This window comes from Anabas testudineus, chromosome 24 (assembly GCF_900324465.2).
Source record: "Anabas testudineus chromosome 24, fAnaTes1.2, whole genome shotgun sequence".
In the NCBI taxonomy this organism is placed as follows: Eukaryota; Metazoa; Chordata; class Actinopteri; order Anabantiformes; family Anabantidae; genus Anabas; species Anabas testudineus.
Window position 1 is genome coordinate 6,464,848 of NC_046632.1, and position 24,490 is coordinate 6,489,337.

The 24,490-nt window shown below is 39.9% G+C and overlaps 2 protein-coding genes across 3 annotated transcripts in view; both read left to right on the forward strand.

The window, feature by feature from the left end:
- LOC113149516 (1-phosphatidylinositol 4,5-bisphosphate phosphodiesterase beta-1) overlaps nucleotides 1-10,822 on the forward strand; it is a 91,277-nt gene extending 80,455 nt beyond the window's left edge. Inside the window, exon 33 of the mRNA XM_026341692.1 lies at nucleotides 7,532-10,822. Coding sequence (XP_026197477.1) covers nucleotides 7,532-7,756 — 225 coding nt within the window. The 3' untranslated portion in view covers nucleotides 7,757-10,822. The remainder of the gene's footprint in view (nucleotides 1-7,531) is intronic.
- Nucleotides 10,823-12,230: 1,408 nt separating this feature from the next.
- Nucleotides 12,231-24,490, forward strand: part of LOC113149517 (1-phosphatidylinositol 4,5-bisphosphate phosphodiesterase beta-4) — a 56,454-nt gene continuing 44,194 nt past the window's right edge. The window contains exons 1-2 of one of the 2 annotated variants that reach the window (XM_026341696.1): nucleotides 12,231-12,601; nucleotides 15,669-15,711. The gene's annotated coding sequence lies outside the window, so the exon portion shown is untranslated. The remainder of the gene's footprint in view (nucleotides 12,602-15,668; nucleotides 15,712-24,490) is intronic. The other variant, XM_026341695.1, reaches the window with a different exon arrangement.

Genomic DNA, 24,490 nt, shown 5'->3' on the forward strand with positions numbered 1-24,490 from the left:
CAGGCCTTCCTAATAATATGTGGAAATGTGCTTGAGCAAGTTACTAAACCCAAAGCTGCTCCAAGTAAGCAGGTCACTGGCCTAGCATAGCAGCTCTGGCACCATCTGCTTATTAATCTGTGTGAGTGCATGTGTGCATGAACACTAAAGAATACTTGGCTCTCATTAATAGAGGTGTTATGTTAGTATAGTCGAGTCACCATAGTTAAAATCCCCCCAAACTATATTTAGGGCAAAGGGTGATACTGTTAACAGCCTCCTTGTTTGGTGAATTAGTTCAGAAGGACAACCTTAATTCATCATTTGGTTTTTAGATGGATGTAAACAACAACAGATAGACTGACATAAGCTCCAATGAGAGAGCTCCAATGGGGACTAATGGATGTGGTCATAAATAACCAGGGCAGGACTAATATAAAAATGCTTTGTGTGTGTGTGTGTGTGTGTGTGTGTTTGTGTGTGTGTGTTTGTGTGTGTGTGCGTGAATGCATGCCCACGTGTGTGTGTGTGTGTGTGTGTGTGTGTGTGTGTGTGTGTGTGTGTGTGTGTGTTGCCCTTTAGGAATCAGAGAGGAAGATACAACATACTTTCTCTCTCATGCAGTTCTGACCCATTTTCTCCACTGGGCTCAGAGCAGCCACTAATGGACATAACTGTCCCTGGTGGAGACCCTGAGAGCTGAACAGACAGTTACCATAAAACGTGTGTGTGTGCAGGCGTGTACTCACATGTATGTGATACATCAACTTAAAAACTACAGTATCTTTGTTATCTTAAGTTACTTAAAGCTCACAACTAAGAAATTATTAAGAACCTTTTTTGTGAGATTCTGACATCCTAATTGGTGACAGTGTGAGGGCCACGTACCATGTGGAAAAAGAAGAAAAAGAGTGATAGAAAGAGAAACATGTTGAGGTCACTCCCAGCATGTGCTCTAAGGTGTTACTGTCCTGCTAATTATCCAATCAAAACGCCCTGTAGGAGTCAGCAGTGCACAGCGTGCTGGCAAATACTGGTTCAGCACATCTCGATATCCTATAGCCTGTCTTGTTGCTTTTTCTCTTCTTCTTACTTGTTTATAAATGGTCTAGTTTATATTTCGGTATGTCTACCTTTTATTATCTGCATTAAGTTGGTGTGATCTTTTTATCCGTTGTGCTGCTTATGAATATTTGAGATGAAATAATCTCCAGTTGCTTGTTTGGGCACAGATTGAAACAAAAACATTTTTGACAACAAATTGGACTCACTGACACTGGGCTGTCTGATATACGGCAGGATGTATTATGGTTTTACTTTGTACAGATGTAGTGACATCACATTTTTTATAACCAAAATAAATATTCCAGCCTCGTGGAAGGTTTTATGATCAGACTAGGATAAAGGCTTGTTGTGGGCCATGTTGTAATTCCTCTGTAGTAGTCATCCCTGTCACATTGTTTTTGGCTGAGAATGATGTATGAAATAGTGATCGGACAATATGTTTCACAGTAGTGTGCGTTGGTGTATGTGTTTTGTGGTGTGAATGTTATTACATGGAGAAGATGCTAATTCTTCTTAGTTAAATGAAAAGCAGAAGAAAAATGTGATGGTGTCTCCCCACTGTGTAAGCCTTGAATCAACACAAGGAACCACGCCTATATGCGCACACACACTAATTCGTTCCACAAGCAGGAGTCCTGTGCAGTCGTCATGGAAACTTGGGTCCCCTACTCCTCTCCTCCCCACCTTTCATATCCTCTTGTATTCTTCATGACTCTCTGCAATCTGTTAATTTGGAAATTAGTCCTTGTGACGCAATCTCGGGGATGATTACTGGAGGTGGAAAAAGCAGGGGGAGTGATGAGGGGAAGGAGGAAGGGAGGGATGGATAAAAAGATGGGCAGCAAACAGGTTGGAGGAGTCTGGAGTTTGGGAGGACAAGTACTTTATGTGGCTCTCTTCTCCTCTGTGTTTATGTGTACCTCTCTGTGTCTGGATGTTAAAGTGGTGCTCACTATGTTCCCTCATCCCAGACTTTGATCTGCACCATTTCTGCCTGTCAAGTTTGCATCAATAATGCACACACACACACACACACACACACACACACACACGCAGTACCTGTGGGTATTGTCACAATACCCACAGGGAACACTGTGCAAACCAGAGACCGTGCAGAAAAATCAATTGTGTATGTGTGAGTGCATGTACATGTTGCATGCCTGGTTACTCTTCTGCTCTATTGTGCTAGCTGCTATTTTAGATCAGTGCACGAGTGTTCATTATGTATGCCCACATGTGCTAATGAAGCTCCCCAGGGTTATGCTCTGTCTAAAGAACATTCTGCTGAAGCCCTGCTGGAAGCCTTTCTCTCCAGAGTATGGTTTTGAGGTGTCTGTCTGTAGCCTGAGCAGCAGAAAAGATGAACTAAAGAAACGCTGCTGGTGAAGCAAAAAGCAGGTACTAGTCAGAAATAAATAAATAATAAATATCAGGAGAAAATATGCTTATACTCTTCGCTAAAATGAAAGAGGAACATTGTCTGTGACATTGTCTTTGTGGCCGCAAGCAGCAGGGCTTAAAGCTGCACCAATCAATATTTCTACATTAACAATGGATTGGATGACTACATGTAATGTGAAAGTGGTCACTCATAGTGACAGATCCACATTTAATTATCACCTAACTGCAGTTTCCCCCTGCTCTACACAACATTTTTCATCACTTGTTTAGCTTTTGTGACTTACACCTTTGACCCACCCACTGTGTTTGCTGACTCTGACCACTCACCATCTATGTTTCCAGCGGCAGGTACCTTTTATTAATGAAATGTTTCTCATAAATCCACTGTACAGTACCTGTCCATTGCCAACTACAGTAGCTCATCAGCTGATGAACATGCTGTAGTGGAGCATTTTGTAGCTAAGGAGATATTTCTTTCAAGTGTTGGTGGGAAAACAAACAGGGTAAAATTTAGTCTGATATTTAGCAAGTTGCCAAAACACATCTCCAAACGAATGCTAATTGTGCTCTGTGGTGTGGATATATAAATAAACAGCTGTTTGCTAGCGCAGCAGACATACGACACGATGAACATGTCAGTGTTGTCTATACAGATCTGGAGGTAGCACTGTCACTAAAAATACCCAGTCACTGTGTGTGTGTGTGTGTGTGTGTGTGTGTGTGTGTGTGTGTGTGTGTGTGTGTGTGTGTGTGTGTGTGTGTGTGTGTGTGTTCAAAATACTGTACTTCTACAAGGTTGTCACATTTAATTTCACAATCCGGTATTGAAGGTTAAAAAACACCTTTCCTAGATAGCATCCCCATCTGCATTAAAGATCGAGAAATTACCAGGCACACTTCACAGCTAACGTTCCCTTTCGAACCGATCCTTTTAGGGGAAATACTCCTCGCTGTACATGCATGGTAGAAGTATGCAGGAGTGTTTTTGCAGCATTCCTGGACCTGAGGAGGAGAATCCAAGAAAAACTCCTGCAAAGCAGTAGATGAATTATCTGAGAAGAGTTGAGGAAAGGGCACTGAAACACATGCAGAAAGAGAGAGAGAGACAGAGAGATAGTAAATGGAAGAGGAACATTAACAGACCATTACGATCTCGTAAGCCATGTTGCTCTTTCTCTTGCACTGGGATGCTAAGGTTCATTTTCATAGTTATGACCAATAAAGTGGAAAGAGTATAAATGAGGCAATATCTCTATCCTCTCTATGCTCTCTTTAATTCTTTCACACACACACACACACACACACACACACACACACACACACACACACACACACACACACACACACACTTAACTTGAATGCATTGCACGGTGAACCACTTATTTCTTCAAAAACCCAGTAATGCTGACAGGGTGGTGACCCTGTCTCGTCTCATGGACACGAGATGTTGGTTCTAGCCTAATTGGGCTGTGTTCAGATATGCAGTAGATGTCAAGGTCAGTACTCACACACCTGTTCATGTCACACAGTTTCCACTTTGGCTCTGCTTTGCTGTGGTTGATCCGATTTTTAGATTCATCAAAATGTTTTGATTAGGATAAACTTGTTGCGACTGCAAGATGAGGCGCGGTTAACTTAGCGGCTTACTGTAGGAGCAGCAGAGTGTGTTGCTGGTTGAAGACTTTTTTTAATGGTGCTGCAGCAGGCGTTATGTCACGGCTCAAAGCAAAGAATTAATTTGCCTCTTTGGAGGCCTTCACTGCTTCCCTGGATAGCTTCTCAAAATGAGGACAGCTGGTGAAGAAGGTCACTGAGTGCTGTATTTTAAGAAAGCCTGAAATGTGTGTGTATGGTTATGCAGTTTGTTGACAGATGACAGGTCTTCAGAGATGAGAGACAGATTTAAAAGCTGCTGCAAAACTGGACCATGCACACTCTCTCTCACACACACACACACACACACACACACACACACACACACACACACACAGGTTTCTCAGTATTCAGTATTGTTTTAGTTACAGGAGACATTTAATTTTAAAAGAACGATGGTATTTAACCAGACCTGGAACTGGAAAGCATCACATTTGGCATCACCACAGATTTTAGTTCAGTGAATTTTAGTCATTACCCAAACTTTAGCTCCAGCAGCTCCAGGAATGTGTGGAATAGGTTTCCTTCATCCTAATTCCTGTTTGTCTGTGGAGAGATTTCTTCATTGCCTAACTACTAAACTGTCAGATGGAAGGTGAGGATAATAAAGACATAGATTGGGTATACTCTCAAAAGATTGCAGCTCTAGCTCTCTGTTCATCCATCATTCCTGGATATATCTTTATAACTCAAGCTGTCCCTTGGTAGAAGCAAAGTGCTGTCTTTATCGCTTAGCAGCCAAACTCAAACAGCCATCACTGTTCGCTTCTGAGCTGTTGATTACATTCACACACGTAGATGCACACATCTTTCTGAGAACTGCCTGGTGCCCTTCAAAACTACTCTGCCCCCTGCTCCCACCTCTTTCATATGTGCCAGGGTGTCATCAGATGAGAGAAAGATGACAGCTTTAATCAGAGGGTGTTTGTGCCTCAGCAGGCAGGGTAAAGGCAGGCTGCACATGTACACACACACACACACACATGCACACATTGTGCAGACTGTCCCACCCCTAAGTAGGTCATGCGCAGTGCAGAGTGGGAAGAGAGAGAGATGAGCTGTGGTGCATCTTTAGCCATCTGGTTGTGATGTACTGGATGTCCGCTCTGTGAGACCCACTGAGAGAGTAACAAAGAATGTACCGAGCAAGAAGAGCGAGAGAGAGAGAGAGAGAGGAGGGAGAAACAGGAAAGCATGTTTCAGAGAAGGTGACCTTGAGATGCTGTGCTTGGTGGGGCTTCACCAGGCTTGAGTGTACCACTCAAAACGTCAGAAAGAACCAAGTCAACAGCTCCTTCATTTCTTACAAAGCCTCATCAGGGGGTGTACTGTAGGTATTTAGAGTTATCTGGCTCATAAGTGTCTGTACTACATTACACAATTGATTTTACTTCACTGCCTCTAGTTTGGCATTTACAGACACACGCTTTGACATGTACTCATTATGTAATGTCTACAGTGTTACATACATACAAGTAAAAGTCCTCCAGTCAAGATGTTACTTAAGTAAAAGTACCAAAATGAATTAATGTGCTGATTTACAGGCAATGACAGAGCCTATTTTAATGACCTTGCATGCTGTTTGTCATATGTTTTAAAACAAATATTCCTAAATTAATTTGCTGTACTTTGCGCTGAGTGGTTTTTGAATTTCATTCCACAAACATTTCTTTATTAATCTGAATCTATAATGTAAATACTAACTATTATTCTTGAATGATTGTTTTCTTAACTGTAGTAATGTTGAAATATGACGTAGCAGAAAATGTAAGCAGAAAATGTAAGTAATGTTAGTAAAATATAATACTTTAAAACTTACTTTCCACCACTCGTACTTCATGACAATTAGATTTTCTCATTTTCTATGCAGCACCCTCACTAAAATGGATGTACCCTGTTATAAACTGAAGTGGAGAGTACAGAAAATTGGAAATTCAGTAGAGCTGGGTGGCAGTCCTTGACCTTCGTTCTCTCGTGTCCTCTCCTTTCTTCTCACGCATTGTTGAATATTCTTGTGAATGTTTTTGGGATGCTGTAGGGCTTCTCTCTGCCTGCTGTGAATTTCATGGCTGCGGTATTGACTAGAGGATATGTAGATGGAGTTGAAATCAAGTAGGAGAATACATCTTTGTGTTCATTAGCCTTTTCTGTCTGTCTGTATTAGTCTGTGCTTTAACTCTTGTCAGGTGTAAAGCATCTGTATCATCTACCCCAATTAACCTCTGAGCCAGTCCATCATGTATTTTTCTATTTAGATTACTTGTTCACTTCACTTTTGAGTTAGAAGTTGGAGGTAAATGTTAAGTAGGCCCTTATCTGACTAAGAAGGGCCTCTCAGACAGAATATAGATCCCAGATATGTCCTCTCAGAACTTGCAGGTATTTTCGATCTTTCATAATGCTGATGTGACTGTATTGAGCTGCGAGACTCTGACACCATTCATCTTAGAGGCTTCTTTTAATTACTGCTCTCCCATGGGAGCCAGTCGAGTAGTTAAACAGAGAAATCAGCATTACAGCAATTATTGGCTCACAATGAAATGAATACAATCTTGTCATCTGTAATCATTGGGGGAGTCTATGCCTGGGAGAAAACAGCTCTGCCTGTCTCTTTAAAGGGAGGGAGTGTACATTGCATGGATGCAGAGGGCGTCCTGGGGTACTACCACTGTACCTATTCAGTGCTGAATGTCAGAGTTCATCATCAGGCCATCATTTAGCTGGTACTCTGTTCCTGGTCCTTATGTTGTGGTATATTATGGAATAACTATTAAAACAATCTTTACTCTACACTGGAAAAATTGTTGTAGCCTGTACTGTACCTGAGCATGTGCACTATGACGTGCACAGTGATTGGTAATAATGTTGTAAATAAATAAAGCTGTTAAAGCAATATTTCTCTATTAACAACGGTTCAGGTGCAGTGTGAACAGGGTCACGCTGAGTGACGAACATTCAGAGAATTATTACCCGACTCTGCAGATTGCTTCTGCTCTCTGGAAAATTTTACTACATTTAATCTCATTGTTTTGGATTTATGATCTTCACCTTTAGTCTCACTGCTCGCATTAGTGTGGTTTTCAGACACAACATGCAACTATTTTTCATTTATTTATTTATTTATTGCCCTACTCCACCTGTCCAACACAAAACATGCAGACAGACAATGTTAGTGATTGGCTGGTAAACACTGCACAGCCAGTAGCTGCTCAGAGTTGGCAGAAACCAAAACTGTGCATACACACTGTGTCACACATCTCTTATTACATTTAATTATTTTATTGCTACTCTTATTACTCTCTTTTGTATTTTTCTATAATCTAGATTTATTCTATATTAATGCATTACCTTACCTAATTTACTGTAATGTGTACTACACTCAACACTGAGGTTTTATTTCCTCTTGGCTGATGTGTATTTTCTTCCTCTGCAGCTACAGAACGATCTGGACCAAGAATACCAGGATAAATTTCGCCGGCTACCTGTAGAGATTCAAGAGTTTGTTCAGGACAGCAGCAAGGCCAAGCTTAGTGATGATGGCATCCAGGGCAACCTTGTTGCTTCCTCAACAACAGAAAAGCTCAACCACAAAGCATCACAGTCAGAGGACGACACGGAGGAGGGCTCATCGGAACGAGTCTACGATACACCCCTTTAGAGATTACACCTGGGTGCTTTGCTTCACAATGGGACACTGATTGGTGGATGTGTTTGTGACCACAGATCTAGGATGAGACTGTCCCAACTTTGGTCCTAAGTTTTACGAGTGGGAGGAATAGATCAAATCTGAGCCTGAATTGGTGAGTAGAGGTCCTCTGTGCGTAGAGTGCAGTCTTGTCCAGAGAAATGTTTCATGTAAATAGTAACTTTTGCGTATTTGTATGTTACCTGTATGTTGTCGTCTCTTTCGGTACGGCCACAGGATGTGTTATGAAGCACTATTTGCAGGAAAAAATGAACTTACTTGAACTATTGCACAGAGAGAGTAGTTTCTTTTTTTTATTTTTAGTATCATTGACAGCAATGGTGAACAGAGGGGTATGTGGTGCCAAGGTTTTGAATTCACTTACAGTGGACATTGTCTTTTAAGTGGAGTCACCATATACTGTAAAGAAACCGCCACATATTAACAGCCTTTAAAGCTTCCATCTTTATAAGACTAGGTTCACCCTTACATATTTGCACTGAAGGATCTCTACATGTAACTGTTTAACTCTTCTACTTTAACCCAGAGGCACTGGTGGCTTGCTGGTTCTCAATTTTGTTCTCACAGAACTAAACTTATGTGTTGCTGCTATATTGTTTTAAAACCCATCATTTTTTAACCATTGTTTGGTTTGTATGATATTTTGCATGATAATGTTATTCAGTACTCTGTCATTCTTTTTGTTTGGCTAGTTTTTAACAAGTTTATGTTGTTTGTGGGCAAGTTTACCCAGACAAAGTGAAAGGAAAGTGTGCTGTATAATATCTGCATGTATTTGAACAACTGTAAATGTTACAGTAGCTCTGTAGCAGATATGTTTATTACATGTAAATCTGTTTTCTCAGATCCTGCAAAGCAGTTAAGCCAGTGTGGCTTGATACATCACTGTGGTGTAAACGGATCTGGACTACATAAGCTGGCTCAAGTTAACAGTTTGCTCATTGTATTCTTGATCTTTGTCCCCTTGTAAAGTATAACAGGACATTCAAACTCAAAAGAGGATCCTGTTGTAATTTTAATAGATTGGTCTTCCTCTTAACTGGTTCATTGTGTACCTAGAGGGGAATATGTGTGCAGTTCCCCAGTGCACCGACTGGGAACACAGGAAACGTTGCCCATTGGCATTATTTTCAATGTTCAACCACAACTGGTAGGTGTAGTTTGAAGTTCAGTTATTTTTAACCAGGCCTCAGACATTCACTTTGTATCTCCAGCAGTGACCAGCGTTAACCTGATTTTGTGTATAACTAGACCACACTCGCTGGCCTCTTTCTTAGATAAACCTGTTCAATCCAATACAGCAGCTCGGCCATGGATTCTACTTTGACATGGTTAATATTTCTCAGTTTGTGCTTAAACAGTTTATTATTGAGGTCATAGTGGGTGGTGGAGTTTGCTGTGATCTGCTGTGCTGGATTGCATTAGATTGTACAGGTGGACCTAATGAAAAGACCAGTGAGTTTATTTCCTCTTTAATATTTGAACTGTTTCAATTCAGTAACAGTGGGGAAGTGCTCTTTACTTCCTAATTGTCCTGTGCCATTTAACTCAGTGGTGTGTCATTTGATAGCAAACCACATTTCAGCCGACTTTCCTTAAAAAGAGAATTGAAAAAGAAGGATTACCTGACATGTAAGTACAAACTACTTTTTAAAAAGAAGATATTGATGTGAGAGTCCTGTGCCTTTGAATAGGTCTGCCTTGTTTGATGTTGAATGTGTGAAATGCATCATTGTTTAAATTGCCATTATATTATATTATATGCAGCTGTCTGATATTGAATAGACCGTGTGCACTTTTAGTACAGTACCACTACTGAGTAATGCTTGTGATGAGCAGTATTTGACATATGTCTCTTAAGAAATGCGAGACATCCTTCTTTTATGTCTTGAACCATTTAATTTAATAGCCCCTCCCCTGTTCTCATCAACTTAAGTGTATGCACTCTGGAAATGTAAATGTATGTATGACATAAAGGATAAAACATGAAGTTGATTTAAAAAATATATAGTGTAAAGGGACTTTGCCTGTAATTAAAATAAATGTGGCTATTATTGTACTTTGCTGGAGTGGAGTTGTGTGTCTTAATTTGTGATTGGTGATCCTAATATTGTGTTTTCATTTTCATTATTTGTATCGTAAACATCTGTGTATGTGCATGTGATATATGTTGTCAGCCTATAACCTCCGTTTTCGTACCTTTACCATCCACCACCTGTATTCAGTTATCAAACAGTTCCTCTGTAAGTCTTAATGTTTTTCATCTAGTCCTTAATTGTGGGTTGTTTGCATTTTGTCTGCCTTAAAATGTGTCACTTGTCAAGTTGTGTCATGCCTTATTGTTTTCCTTAAAAAAGATTTCATTGTTAGCCCACAGTCTTTGTAACACGACCGAGACTAGATAATAATAGTGGAAAAAGAGAATAATAATAATACAATAGAGACGGACGGAAAACTGTGTTGAATATGATAAAATAATTTAATTGCGTTACAAAAATGCCGGCCACTTGTGAAACAATAATAAAACCCAGCTATAGAGAATGTGTCCAGCAAAACGTGTGTACTATACACTATGAATATGTAGGTGAGTGTGTATGCATGGTGTCTGTGAAGATTCTCAGTCATCCAGTTCAGGTTTAACCCAAAAATCACTGTTAAGTATCAACTGGACTTGTTTTAAGTTCCTCTATCTAGAAGGCTTCATCAGTTCTGGTGTATGTGTAGTATGTATGTCTCGCTGAGAGGCAGGGGGAAGCTGGGAAATGCCTTGATGACCTACTTCCTATCATCTCCTAGGTAACGATATCTTTGAAATAACCCGGAGAGAAAAATGAGTTTGTTCCCCATGCCAAGACCACCTGTGTTAGAACTAAACAACTGAGGCTGTATAGTGTGTGCATATGCATGTTCGTGTTTGTGGAAGTTGTGTGTGTCTAAATGAATCACAGTATTTAGATTTTTTACACTTAAGCTTGTGTTGCATTTCACACTGAATGGCATCAGACGGTAGTAGGGAGTATTGCTGTGTGTGCTGTGCTGAGTTCACAGTAACGTCTAATTATTTTTCTTTGAGAATGACGAGTTTGACTCTGTAACACATTCTCAAAGAAAACATACTAGACAATGTGTGTGTGTAAACTTAATACATCTGTGCTCATAGCTTGTGACCATGTGTATATTTAGCAGTGTGTACTACAAATGTGTGTGCTGGTGTGTGTGTGTGTATGTGTGTTTTCCAGACCATCATAAACACCGTGTCCTTCTCAGTCTCAGCTCCCCAGCAGAGCAGAATCCCAACAGGCAACAGGAGATAAGACAAGACTGGTCATCCATAGCAACCACTATGACCATTGGGAGGCCTCCATGCATACCAGCAACTAGGAAGTGAGCTAATTAACCCCGAGTTCAGGGCGGAAGGAGAGTGGCTTTTTAATAAGATTCTCTGGGTTATATAAACAGTGACGCCCCTCCAAACTCTCAGGAATACTATCACCCTGCGTTTGTCCATCTGCTGCAGGGATGAGGAGGAGTCCTGTAACTGGGCTTTAATGAGGCACTCCAGGACAGCAGAAGAGGAGAGGACTGCAGGGTGCTGCTTAGAAGGTATACACACACACACACACTGTAACATGCACAGTACAGTGCTCAGATTTAAAACTAATTATAGCCTCCTACTTTTCCTCAAATATCCTAATCCTAAACCTAAGACATAGCCTTAAAGTAATGTTAACACTAAACCTAACTCTAATCTAATTCTAAAACCATGGCCTAAATTAAATCCTGCAGGCTCACACTTTTGTGAGTGTGCTCACACTGGAGCGTGCACACTATCAGAGATTTTCTTCTTTCTAATGTCATAGCCGACATTGTTAATTTCAGATTTTGTGACACAATGGATAGGAAACAAAAAACAACTTATGAGTATTATAAATCAGTGGAGTTCTTGGATTAGCCATAGCTTTCTATAGTTATAGAAAGTAATATGTAGCTGATTGCTTTTTGAAGAGTGCTCTGGGGTAAGTCTACAAGCTTTGCACATCTTCTGAAGCTCAGCCAGAATTTGAAGCGCCACAGCACCTTAATTAAAAGATTACAGTTTCTGACATTTTTTAATGAATTTACAAACATGTTATCACTTGGTCTTGAGTTGAGGTGTGCTATTGAATTTAGTGGGGGACAATTTAAACCAAAATGTCAACACTGTAGTGTGCGTAAAGCTTGTCTCATCACCTCCATGCGCTGTAATTTGCTGTAACAGGAGAAATAGAAGTGCCGTGAACTCACCACTGCGCTCACTCGGCAGCTTCCATTACAAACTGGGCACTATTAGTTTGACTTGACCGAGGGAGGACGTGGAGCGGACGCTGTTTGTCTTTATCAACGCATGGCGGCCGCAGCAGTCAGCTGTTAGAGGAGCTGGGAGGAGCTGGATGTGGTGCTGCTGCTGCTGGATGACTCACTCTGTCAACCCGAGGCACACTCATTCACTCTTGCAGCGCACACGCTTCACACACACACTCAAACGCAGCAGGCGTGCACGCAGGCAATTCACGCTCGGGCACGTTTGGTGGCGGCGGCGGCGGCGGTGACGGGGGCGCGCTGCAGCGCTGAGGAGTTGTCTCTAATCAAAGCGCATCAGGGCTGTGGTACAAGAGCACCGGGGACACTCCGGCAGCAGGGAGACACACGGGGAGAGACACGCAAGGAGACACAACCTCGACCGGGACACTGCAAAGCACAGTTTCTCTCCGCCGCCGCCGGATTAAACCCGTCCCCCATCTCCAACACCGAAACCACGTAAGAAAAACCAAACAAACAAACAAACAACAACAACAACAAACAGCACATGAAGCTATTTCACATATTCCAGCCACTTGCTCCGCTAAACGCGGGCGGTGTTGAATTGAATTGCATGTGTTTTTTCTTGCTGCTTGACTGATGCGGTGGAAACAGGAGCTTTGATGTGACTCCAGCTCGCTAGCTTTCAGAGGCTTACTCCAAATCCTGCTCCCATCATTCAGACACCACAGTGCTGCACTCACCCTCTGTCTCGCTAGCTAGCTAGCTGCATGCATTAAAATAGACCTTTAGCGATAGGATGTCCAAATGACTCTCGCTTTGCTCGGCGCCGTGGCTTCTCTTCCAGGTAATTAGAACAACAACAACAACAAAAAAATAAATAAATAAAAAGCCACCTCGGCTTGAAAACTTAATGAAATGCAGGTGTTATGTATGTTCCCAGCGGCTGGGAGGCTAGCCAGCGGAGCTAGCTGTAGCGGGACAGAGCAGGAGGCAGCTGGCCGTTGACAGGCGCACTGCACGGTGGCCATAAAAGTGAACGGACGAGCCAACACGAACCTGCTTGTTATGTGATATATTTACACCACGCCGTGGTTAGGTGCACTGGTGCACACCCACAGGCTGCTGACCTGCCAGAGAATTTCAATATAATGTGAAATGAATATGTTGAACTGCTTCATCCGGAGACTGCTGCTGCTGCTGCTAACAGGGAGCTAAATGAATGTGGGAGCTGCAGCCGGCGGGCGGACACCCCGGACAACCAGGTGTCTTTGATTCAGTGTCAGGACAAACAGAAAGTCCCACTTTATCACAGAAACTGTTCATTTTGTGGCTATATTTGTCAATCACAAGTGTTCATTTATAGTCTGTATTCAGTGCATTCCCTGCATCTGAATGAATCAGTCAAAATGATGCTGAATAATTGACTTTGGCTATTGTTGCTTTGACATTGATCGTAGGTGAAATCAATGTCAGTTTAGCATCTTAGTCCATTTTTCTTCTTGTTCATTTTTTACTGAGATGGAGCCAGGTTGCAGGCTTATATCTTTTCAGGACCTGTTTTTATCTTGCACACGCCCAGGAGGAAGAGAGTGTTATTTGTTCAGCAATAACCTGTAGGTAACTCCGTATGCATATTTGCAAATAGTCTGTAATGTGTCATGTGTTATATGTTGAAGGTTGCTTTTGAGTTGTCAGTCATTAAATAACTGATAAATGGATACACGGTAGATTGTGCTCCAACACAAATGTTGAATTGGCTGTTAACTGTACACGCATACATTATGAGGCATGAACTATATTTACCTTTTTTTTTTGTCTTGTAAAATACGTCACGCGTTGTAGTGTTTTGTAAATGCTGTTGTGATTGTTTTAATTGTAAAATTACATAAGGTTGTCTAACACCTGTCCTTCTAAAGTGTGTCCTCTGCTGCCCATGAAAGATTGCCACCATTATGTAAAGAAAAACAAATTCTGGTCTGGCTTATTGACATAGCCGCGGAAACGTTTCACTGGTGATTACAGAAGCAAACATCACCCTCTCTGATATAAAAACAATCTCTTACCTGTGGCTTAAACCCAGACTGTGAAGCATTGTGGGGAATAGATGTGAACTAAGAAGCTTAAAGGTAAACTGAGGGTGTCCATGCGATTTCAATAAAACATTTTTTTTGACCAAATCAAAAAGTGTTAGGTCTTTGCACTCAGTAAATTTTGGTTACTTTCAGTGCTGTATAACACAGTGCTGTCCTGTTAAAGGTCTATTTGGTAATAGGGTGGTAATAGCATGGCTGCATGATTAGGATTTAAATGGTAATCCTTTTGATTTTGCATAAATACTGCACTGTGATCATGATTATGACCTGCTATTGTTGGTTTAATTGATTTGAGGAACCAAAAATATCGTTGTGTATCAGTACATTTTCTATGATGCATTTTTATTATCCTGCTGGGGGAAAAAAAAAAATTTAGCTCTCTAAATTGTACATTGAGTGCTGACCGTTACTTAAGTAATTCAGTATTTTTCACGAACTTGCCAGTCCCCCCCGTGTAACCACATACTGTTTTGTTGCTGTTCTTAACTGACCGAAATCACCCCAGTGATTGTGTGCAATTTAATTTACTGTAAAGGTAGATGGTAGATGATGGATTGATGGTACATTGCATTTTTCCAGCATCTCTGTGCATTAGGCCAGACAGAATAGCAATGTCTTTTCTTCAGGTTTAAGAAAACAAAACTACATTATCACTCATGGATGAAAAGATAACATAGAAAGTAAGAAAGAGGAGAATAAAAACAAGTTAAACAAAATAGTATAGGTACACAATTGCTAAGCCCAGTTTTATGTTTATGTTATGTACAATGGTTTGCAAAAGTGACTGTTTTCCAGTCAAAGAAATTAGGATTATTGGGTTATGAATGTGTCCAAAACTCACATTACACAGTGTTATCAATTGGGAGACTGGTATTTCTGTTACTATTACTGTATCACTTCTTGTGCTGTTTTTTTAATTAGATGGGCCTGGTCTTTATTTGCTTGGGGGTCTTCAGTTTCATCCCTTTCTTTGTTTGTGGCTATTGGGTTTTTATCGCGGCACAGGATCTTCACACAGCAGCCTTGACAAAGATGTCAGTCATCCTCAAGGATGTTTTAGGGCCTCAAAGAGAGATCTATGAATGTGGAAGTGCACACAGACAATCAGATGGATTTATAGACTAACAGATAAGTAGACTGGCACTCCAACTTGCAGGTCTAGTGTTATAGTGTGTAGTAAATCTGTTAAATCACAGCTCTTGTGATGTCTGTCATTACTGTTGAAGTCTGTCAAGCTAACGCGGTTGTGAAGCTGTTAGTTGATATTGTGACTTACTTTGTTTTTCTTGACACTTGTAGTGACTTGTAGTAGCAAGTATTATGTATTTTTCTCTGGTTCCAGCTTAGTTCCTGCCCTTCCTAGGGTATAGCAGAGTTTTAGATCTCAGCCAAATAAGTCCATATTCATGCCTCTGTGATTTATGAAATTCTCTCTGCTTCTTACCATATGTCCTTTTTTGTCTCTGTAGGCCAAGACATGAACTTCTGCTGAACGTTATTGATGCTGAACTGGTGAGTTTTGGGCCTGTTCATCACCAGAGATCACTGCAGCAACACACATTTCTTTTTTTGCATGTTATTGTTATTCATTCCCAGTTAGATTAGGTCTAGAAGTGCTGTCACCTAATAAATATCTGGTAGCAATTGGTAAAGAGGCTCTTTTCCCAGAATTTAGTATAACACAGACTACTTTTTTAATATGATTTTCTTCTTTCCAGACCATTCAGTTCATAATTGCTTATTAACCACCTGGTCTACATTAAGTCAATTGATTGAAGTGTATGCATGATATATGAGAAACATATGGCCTCATTTTTTCTAAGGCTTACCTGACAGGCCATGTAATCTGGATACCTCAGTGCATAATCTAATGCTTTGTAGGATCCAAAAAACTAGTGGCAGGACAAGAAATAACAACCAACAGAAAGATATAAGGAATAATAAGGGGTTTTCCTTCCATTTAACACTTTGCGCAGATATCCATCTGACTCTTGTTTTGCCATTTCTTCCTGTCTTTGAGGCCTCATTAGAGAATACAGATACATTTCCTGCACTTTCCACTTGCTTTTCCTGCAAGTGTTATGCAAACCAGTTGAGGAGCTGGAAACGACAGGCATTTTATTGGATATGTGTTGAAAGATGAAAGCAAGTGGCCACGTTTTTCACAGTATTTTTCTTTCAAGGCCGATGCAGCATTTACCCATCCACAGCCAGACATCACTCATTGACAAGTAGGTTGCATGGTGGCTGCTGCTGTTGCAGAAACTGTAACGAGGGATACCTGTGGGCTACAATACAATATGCTTTAGCATAAAACATGTCTGGTTTAACTGGTAGTTAAGTTAGTATGTTATTTTGATTACTGTGGGTATGTATTTTATTTGTATGTATTAATATTCTAGTTTTCTTCATTGTGAGGTGGTACAGTACATACTGAAGGAAGAAATAGATAACTTAATTATTTCGGAATAAATTAATGATAGTTGAATATAATTTAAAGTGAACGTAGTAATTGTAAGTCATTCCCTTTAATATATTTTAGAATATTCAGTGCCGTCACAGCAAGATTGTTAATTTGGTTGTCATCGTAATGTGTGATTCCCACATAGCACATAGAACATTTTCTCTATTTGTATCCAACAGTCACCTCCAATCAGATCTTTCTGTAGGGTGAACAGTCAGATCCTGTATGTGGCAGAAGCAGGGATACATTTACATTTACATTTAGTCATTTGGCAGATGCCTTTATCCAAAGCAACTTACTCATACATCAACTTCACCTGTACTAGCAGTGACAGAGTCAACACACAGTACCTATATCAATTCACATTGTAAATGTTTGCACGGATCCAACATCCTGGAACACTGTCCTACCCTCAGCTGCATTTTCGAACCTTGACATTCATTGAAAATATGGATGTGACAGTCACTTGAGGCAGCTGCCAGACACAGGAAATGACATTTTCACAAAAACTGCATCCTTAAATTCAATCGAGTAGCAGGAAGAAAATTGTCCTCTAAAATGAAACCAAAGCAGTGCCATGTTTATCTAAATGTACTGTAGAAGCTTGTTTAGAAAATAAAGTGAATTTAAGGGAGATGGGTTTAATGATTATAACATTTACGATGGTGATTATTACCAGGTCCTTATCAAGAATGTACTGGTAGGGCTGTGTTATTAGATGTGATAAAAAGGTAGAATGTCAACAGCTGCTTCAACCTTAATAACTAGACTTGATTTGTGCTTGTTTGAGTTTTTGTTGTTGAGTGTTGTATTTTTAGGATTTGTTATGACGAAAAAAGTTAGTTAAACATAGTGTAGTGGTGAGATTGCTGCCCTCCATGTTCAAATCCCAGCTGTAACTCCAGTAGGGGTCCAGTAGTCAAGACCCCTTACACTTACCTGCCTGCCTTTGTACCTTGTATCTCAGTTGTAAGTGGCTTTGGATAAAAGTGTCTGCCCAATGACTAAATGTAAATTAAAAGCAAAGTCATTCCAGCTAAGCTCTTTAAAAGATAAAACATAAAACACTGTTTGGTCAGTTTGCTTTCACTCGCCTGTGACAGTGCTAAAAGGCTCAGTAAATCCCAGCATCACGCTCTGCTCTCTCACCTGATAAACCACTCAACTCCCTTCCACCAGTCTCATACACATACAACATAGCTGATCAAAACCTCGCTTTAACCCTCACTGGTCCAGATGTTGTAAATTAATTTGCAACTGCACTACTGACTGCTTAAAGAAAGTAGGAGATCAATGATAAAATATTGTCTTCACTTCAAGGGTAAATGTGGCTGCAGGGTGAATATAATGACAGGGGTATTCTCTAGAGACTCTCAGCCAGCAGCAGCAGAGAGAAGGAGAGAAATAGATGGACAGCCAAAACAAAGCAGACATAAAGAAGGGGAGCTGTTTACTCTCACACCAACAGATGGGAGTTGTAGTCATCAAGTCAATATTTACTTTTTCTTAACAAAAACTTGGCAGCATTAGCTTAGCTGATTCAGTAGCAGGCAGCAGGAGCATCCTGGTTCGTGTGAACGAGGCTTTGGGGAGTAAAAACAACACTTCAGTGATAATAGTTGTAGCTCAGCTACACGGATGACTCTAAAAATACATTGGAATATATTGGAACAGGAGAGCTGTTACCAGTCCTGCACTCTTTGTTTCTTTCCTGCTTCTATGCACGATCACTTTACCCATGGCTCAATCCACTATGGGGATACATGTGAACGCAATTTGCACTTCCAATTAAACTGTCGACCTTCGCTCCAGAATGCAAAACTTTTGTAACACCCTCTCCTGGATAGCTATTATTACCCAGGCAGCACAATAATAGAGAGAAAATGGATTTACAACGCACTGACGAAGATCATTAAAGTCAGCAAAATAATTACTTCATTTATCACATGGTCAATATTTGGATGGGGAAATTAAGAAACCTTTAGAGTCACTCATCGATTTTTGTCTATTGTCTATTTATGCACTGAAAGATGTACTGATTGTTCATTTAACTTAAGTGAGAGTCAAATCAAACCTGTCCTTTTACAGCTAAAGATAGTGTACTATCTATAGTATACTATCTCTGGTAAAGTGCACTGTTGGGGCTTACAACATAGGCTTCTGTTGTGGCATGAGAAAGTTGTTTTCAGATACATACATAAGCAATTACATACACATACATAAGCACAGAATTAACCTGGTAAGCTAAAAAATTGCAAAACAAAGAGGTCTTAAGTAAGCAGTGGTGACAGTGTTTTAGTATTAATCTGTTTCAGAGGGTACGTAATTTATTCATATTAAGATAGAAAACACTGTGTGAAAGAATAAACTGAGACATTGCAAATGTAGCAGAATATAGTAGGCTAGGGTCAGCCTGAAGCAGGCTGTCGACTCTCTAACACAGCACCAACACATGACTCGCTTGCTAGATCAGATGACTAGATAAACGGCAAGAATTTTGCCTCTTCCTCTTTCTACAACTCTCTTGTTTGTCTGGAAAACGGCTAAGGTGTGTGTGTGTGTGTGTGTGTGTGTGTGTGTGTGTGTGTGTGTGTGTGTGTGTGTGTGTGTGTGTGTGTGTGTGTGTAACGGATACTAGGCATTGCCTATTGTTATGCAGATATTCCCAGCAAAACACTGAAGTACAGTATTTAATACTAGTTTAACTGATTTATATCTTTATTTTATGTGTTGGAAGACAAAATGGGTTTTAATTTTATTTTTGTTGGCTGGTCATTGTTGGAGTTTACAGCACAACACTATACAAAATGATCCGTGCACGCTTGTATTAAGGGAAACACGCATGTTTTAGACTAGAGTATAGGGAAAACAGACAAACAGTTGCCTCACACGGATTTCCGAACAGCGCCAAATATTTGTCAAAGGCCCCCAGCCTTTTTTCATCAGCCACTTCTCACATGTCATTTAAACAAACCTCTAGGCTTAGCACATAAATCCATTAGATGGCTATCATAACAAACTGTAGAAGTAATGTGAAGTTTAGAGAAGTGTCACAATCAAAGGATGTCATAAGAGGACTGTTGTAAATCTTCCTTTGGCAAATGTTAGGAGACATTTTTTTTCCTAAATGACACTATTATATCACATGAACACATTGTAGTTTATATATCGTTTATTATATATACACTTTTTCCAAGCTGCACTTAGTTAATCCTAATGACAATTACTCATTAGTCATTTCCCTTGTTTGAGAGGGAAAATCCTCTCAAGCAGTTTCAAATAGCTTTGTCTGTGTGTTCCAAACACCTTTTTCCTTTCCAGCGATCTCATCTGCTACATAAAAGGGATAAGTGGTATGTTTTATACACTAGATATAGAATCTGTGCCTAGAGAAATAACCTCTCGTCATGTAAAACATCACCACATGAGCAGTGGCTAAAGTAAATTCAAATTCAAATGACGGGTGTAAAGTGGCCAAACACAAACAAACCGCTGTTGTGTGATTCACAATAATAATCATACTTTAAATGTATAAACTTTAGTCCCGATTGCTAAAGCTTTGTTCCCTCTACAAATAATCTGACTCGGGCCTGGTTGTTAGGCCAGAGGCATACTTGCTGTTAAATACGCAGTCGTTTATTCAAGATTTAAAAAAACTGCACAAAAAAAGGGAACCACAACCAGAAAAGATCCACACCAACACAATAACATCAATACAGAGAACTCAATATATACAGAATATGTGAGTCAATAATTATAGTCTAGTGTGGAATGACAGAAATTATATGACAGAAATTGTCAGTTCCCCCACCCCTTACAGAGGGGGAGGGAATTGTAAAGATTGATGGCCACAGGTAAAAAGGACCTCCTGTGGTGCTCTGTGAAACACTTGATGTTAATGCAACACGTATAACTGGTAGGACAATATCGAACAAAGTCAGCAGCTGTGAGTCACTACAACAACAGTGATGAGTGTCTACAAAAACATCCATCCGCATCTACTGTACATACCAGCCATTTATGTCTTGTTGACATTTGTCTGCTGTGATTTCAAAATTAACCTCTGTCACCCTAGCTTGTTGGTCAGGGATGTAGGGATGTTTAAGACCTAGCTCTGTTTTTGCTGGACAGGTGGGTTTGTCACTGACATTCATCTGACTTGTTAGTTAGCAAATTATGCAGCTTTAGCAGCTGGTGGTTGTAGTAGTGATCTATGGCACAAGTGAACTATGTTGTACCCTGTAACCTGAGGAGCTCTTGGGGAACTAATTTCTGTACTAACTTCTTCTTTCACTGCGTTTTAATGCTTACATATGTTTTATGTGTTTAGATTTTGTTCAGTGTGATAATAGCATTTTATGCTATAATGTACAGACTTTGGCCTAGGTACTAGTGTCATTACTATAAATTTGAGGAGTGTAACAAAATAATCCAGAGGGGAGGAGGAAAGTTGTTTAAGTGCTAATCTCAATATCAAAAACTGAGGCTTGAAATCAAAATAGTATTACTCAAAGATATAGATAAATGCAACGGTATAGATTTGTCTGAACAGGTCCCAGAGTAATACTGTGCTGCAAGGCTGCAGTTTTCTGCAGGGGTTTCAGTACAGTTCAGTTCATCAGTACAGGTTTCTATTCCGTACCAACTAAAATTATGCTGTATAATAGCTATGATTATTAGCTGAGGTTTCCTGTCATTGGTAGTAACAGCCATGTCCCATGACAATGCCCCTGGATCCTGGACTTTGCTATTGTTAATGTAATCCACTAATTAGCTAGCACATTGTGTGTAATGCGTGTGTTCAGAGACCCAGACCTAATTTTGTCCTTGTTAAAGGCAGTCGTCCATCATTCTCCAAGGCAAAAAGAGTGATGTTCCCCGTGCTCTCTCTCCCTGTCTCACCTTTTGTCTCTGCCTGGATTTTACTTTCTTTGGTTGTCTGCCTCTCTTTGGCCCTCAGGGATCTGGCTTCTGACAGCATCACATATAAAAGAAAAAGAATGAAAAGCCAAAGTGTATGTGAAATGTTTTGGTGCGTGTGCAGCCCTCTTTTTATCTGACCGCCTTTCTCTCTACCTACACCATTCTCTACTCTCTAGACGCCTCTCCTTTTGTCTTTCCTGCCCATTTCAATTCCACAATATTTTGGTGAGATACCTTGTCAGATGAAAGACATAGAATAGTATTTTGGTGTCTGAAACCAAAATACAGGGGCACTTATTTTAGTTTACAGTCCTTATGTTCATATCTAAAGTTTGATACATAGAAAACTTTCATAGTTTGTACTAAAGCAATTAATTGCAGAAAATAGAACATATTTTACAAAAAATATAACAGTTACAAATGTAGATCTAGACATTTGTACTGTTTTAGATTTACTGTGCAGATGTGAGAGTGATATCAATCTTTAGAGCTTTAGTAGTCATACTGTAGCATTAATGTTTTCTGAGTTGTTAAACATCCGGTTTTGTTCCCACTGTTCAGTTTCATTAGTGTTCCTGTTATTTCTATGCAACAAAATCATGCTTTGAAATGAAGATGCAGTGTGATCTGGCTACAGAATCACTTTCCAATGTGTTGACCTTTTTCAACCCTCTCAGAAATCCTGTCCCTCTATGGGACACAGCTGCATGATAAACAGAGGGCAGGATTTTCTCAGAGCCCTCTTCCCATCAGAGTGGTGGTGTTGTTTGATGCCCCCTTCATAATGAAAGATAGCGTCATTAGGGCTAAAATAAGTTTACAGTTTCAGTTTCCTGACAGGTGCTGTTTATGGCAAAAACAAAACAAATGGTGAGTCCCACAGAGAACTGCATGTTAGGCTCATGGGTCAAGTCGACATCCTGAGGTGGGGACATATGCTTGTTAGTGCTTGATCTGCCTAATCTCTCAACATCTATGCTATAACAAATATTTTATAGCTCTAACCCTTTTAAACTGTTGTATTTATTTACTGTGTAAAAACTCTATTTCCAAAAGAGTTTGTATGTTTTCTTTTTTGTTGTTAAATGCGATAAAAACATATCATTTTTTAATTTACTTCAGTCTTTACTTAACTGCCAAGACAGCAAATCAATTATTTGGGTTTTCACTTAACAATTTAAGTGTAGTTTATAAATATAATCAACCCCATATCATAACAGATATTTTTATTTAGACATTTCTTGATGGTCTTTTTTGTCTTTGGAACAGACAGCCTGACTAAAATATGGACTTGTCTGACCACAGACCAGGTTTTTTTATTTTAATTTTCCCCCCACTCTTTGAATTCACCTGATATGAGCTACTGTCCTGAGAACTTGGTTAAATTTCTTTACACAATTGATGCTTTTCATCTCTGCATAGTCAAGTTGTAGGGTATCAGGTACTGAATACAGCACAATACTCTACTACTACCATTTGGTGGAAAGAAAACCTATTGGTGTCATTGTGCACAGTACTGCAACATTATAAACTGCATCAAGAGTGTACTTGCTTGGTTAGTGTGGAAAATGCAGAGTACAGATTGTTTCGAATTTTGTATTTTTCCGCTCAGACACAGATATTTCTTTTCTTTCTTTCTATATACAGTAAGTTATACACATACAGTCTGTTTACTCAGCAGGAAAAAGCAGTAATGGTCTCAGACAAGTGCTGATTTATTTTTCATCTTAGCATCAGTACTGTAAACAACCAGTATTATTGTTGACACTGTATGGGAGGTCACTTTTTGAATATATGCTCTGTGCAAGAGCGTCGCTCTTGTGCTATCTGCGGTAAAACCCCTCGCCACAACACAGCCCATATATTATTTCATTTTTCATTTTATTTTTCGGTCTGTTTGTTTCAATCTGTCTATTGGGTTTTCACCAAAATGCACAACAGGAGATAATTACTGATCTCTGCTTCTGTATACATATCAGGTCTTCCCTTTTTAGGGGGAAGATCATACCTGATAATATTTCCACTGGCTGAAGAGGCCATGAAAACCATGTTCATTGAGTCCACTTCACATTTGATCCACATAAACTGGCATACATAAAAGAGAAAAGTAGAAATGTTAAGATAGGGAGCAGATGGCTCCAAAGGCCGAATGGCTAGAGCAGGATCAATATTAAGTGGATCAAGTGGCAGACTACCAGTCAAAGACATATTGACTAATTTAGGAAATAGGAGCTTAGAGTGGCAAATAATGGAAAATGAGGGTAGCAGTAATGATAGCATGCTAATCAAGTATTGTCAAGCAGTTGGCTGTATCACTTAATAAATCACTTTTGTTTGTTTCATCTTCCTCAAAATATGTCCAAAAGATTAAATGTATAATAAGCCTTCTGCAAAAGGGGCCAGTTACAGCATACATGTTTTGTTGGATTTACAAAAATCAACATTCATGAGCTGGGATAATCCCTGATGGAAATACAATTTGCAGAACAGAAACTTGTTCTCACTTAGTAGTTGAAAAGTTTATCTTGCAAAGTGATTGTATAAAGAAACCATTACCGCCACAGTTCCTGTCCTGCACTGAGCAAGTAAGATGGAGCTATTATGATGAAGTGAGAAGAGACACAAGCCGAATCACAGTCACTGCTAAGTACAGGAAATGTTAAGAAATTTGTCTTGTCATTGGTGCAGGCATAAGAATATAAGACTGCTTGCCAAGACGAGGATTATCCCTATTTCTATCTATAGTTTAATTCCTGTTGCTCTGCTCCACTCTTTGTCCCTTCGACCCAACTGTACTTTTCATTTACATTCAAAGCTTTTAGCAGACTCGGTGACATACCTACCACTCAAAAGCTACAGCAGAGCAGATGCGGAGGTGGAGCTGTTTGTCTAATTTGCCAACTC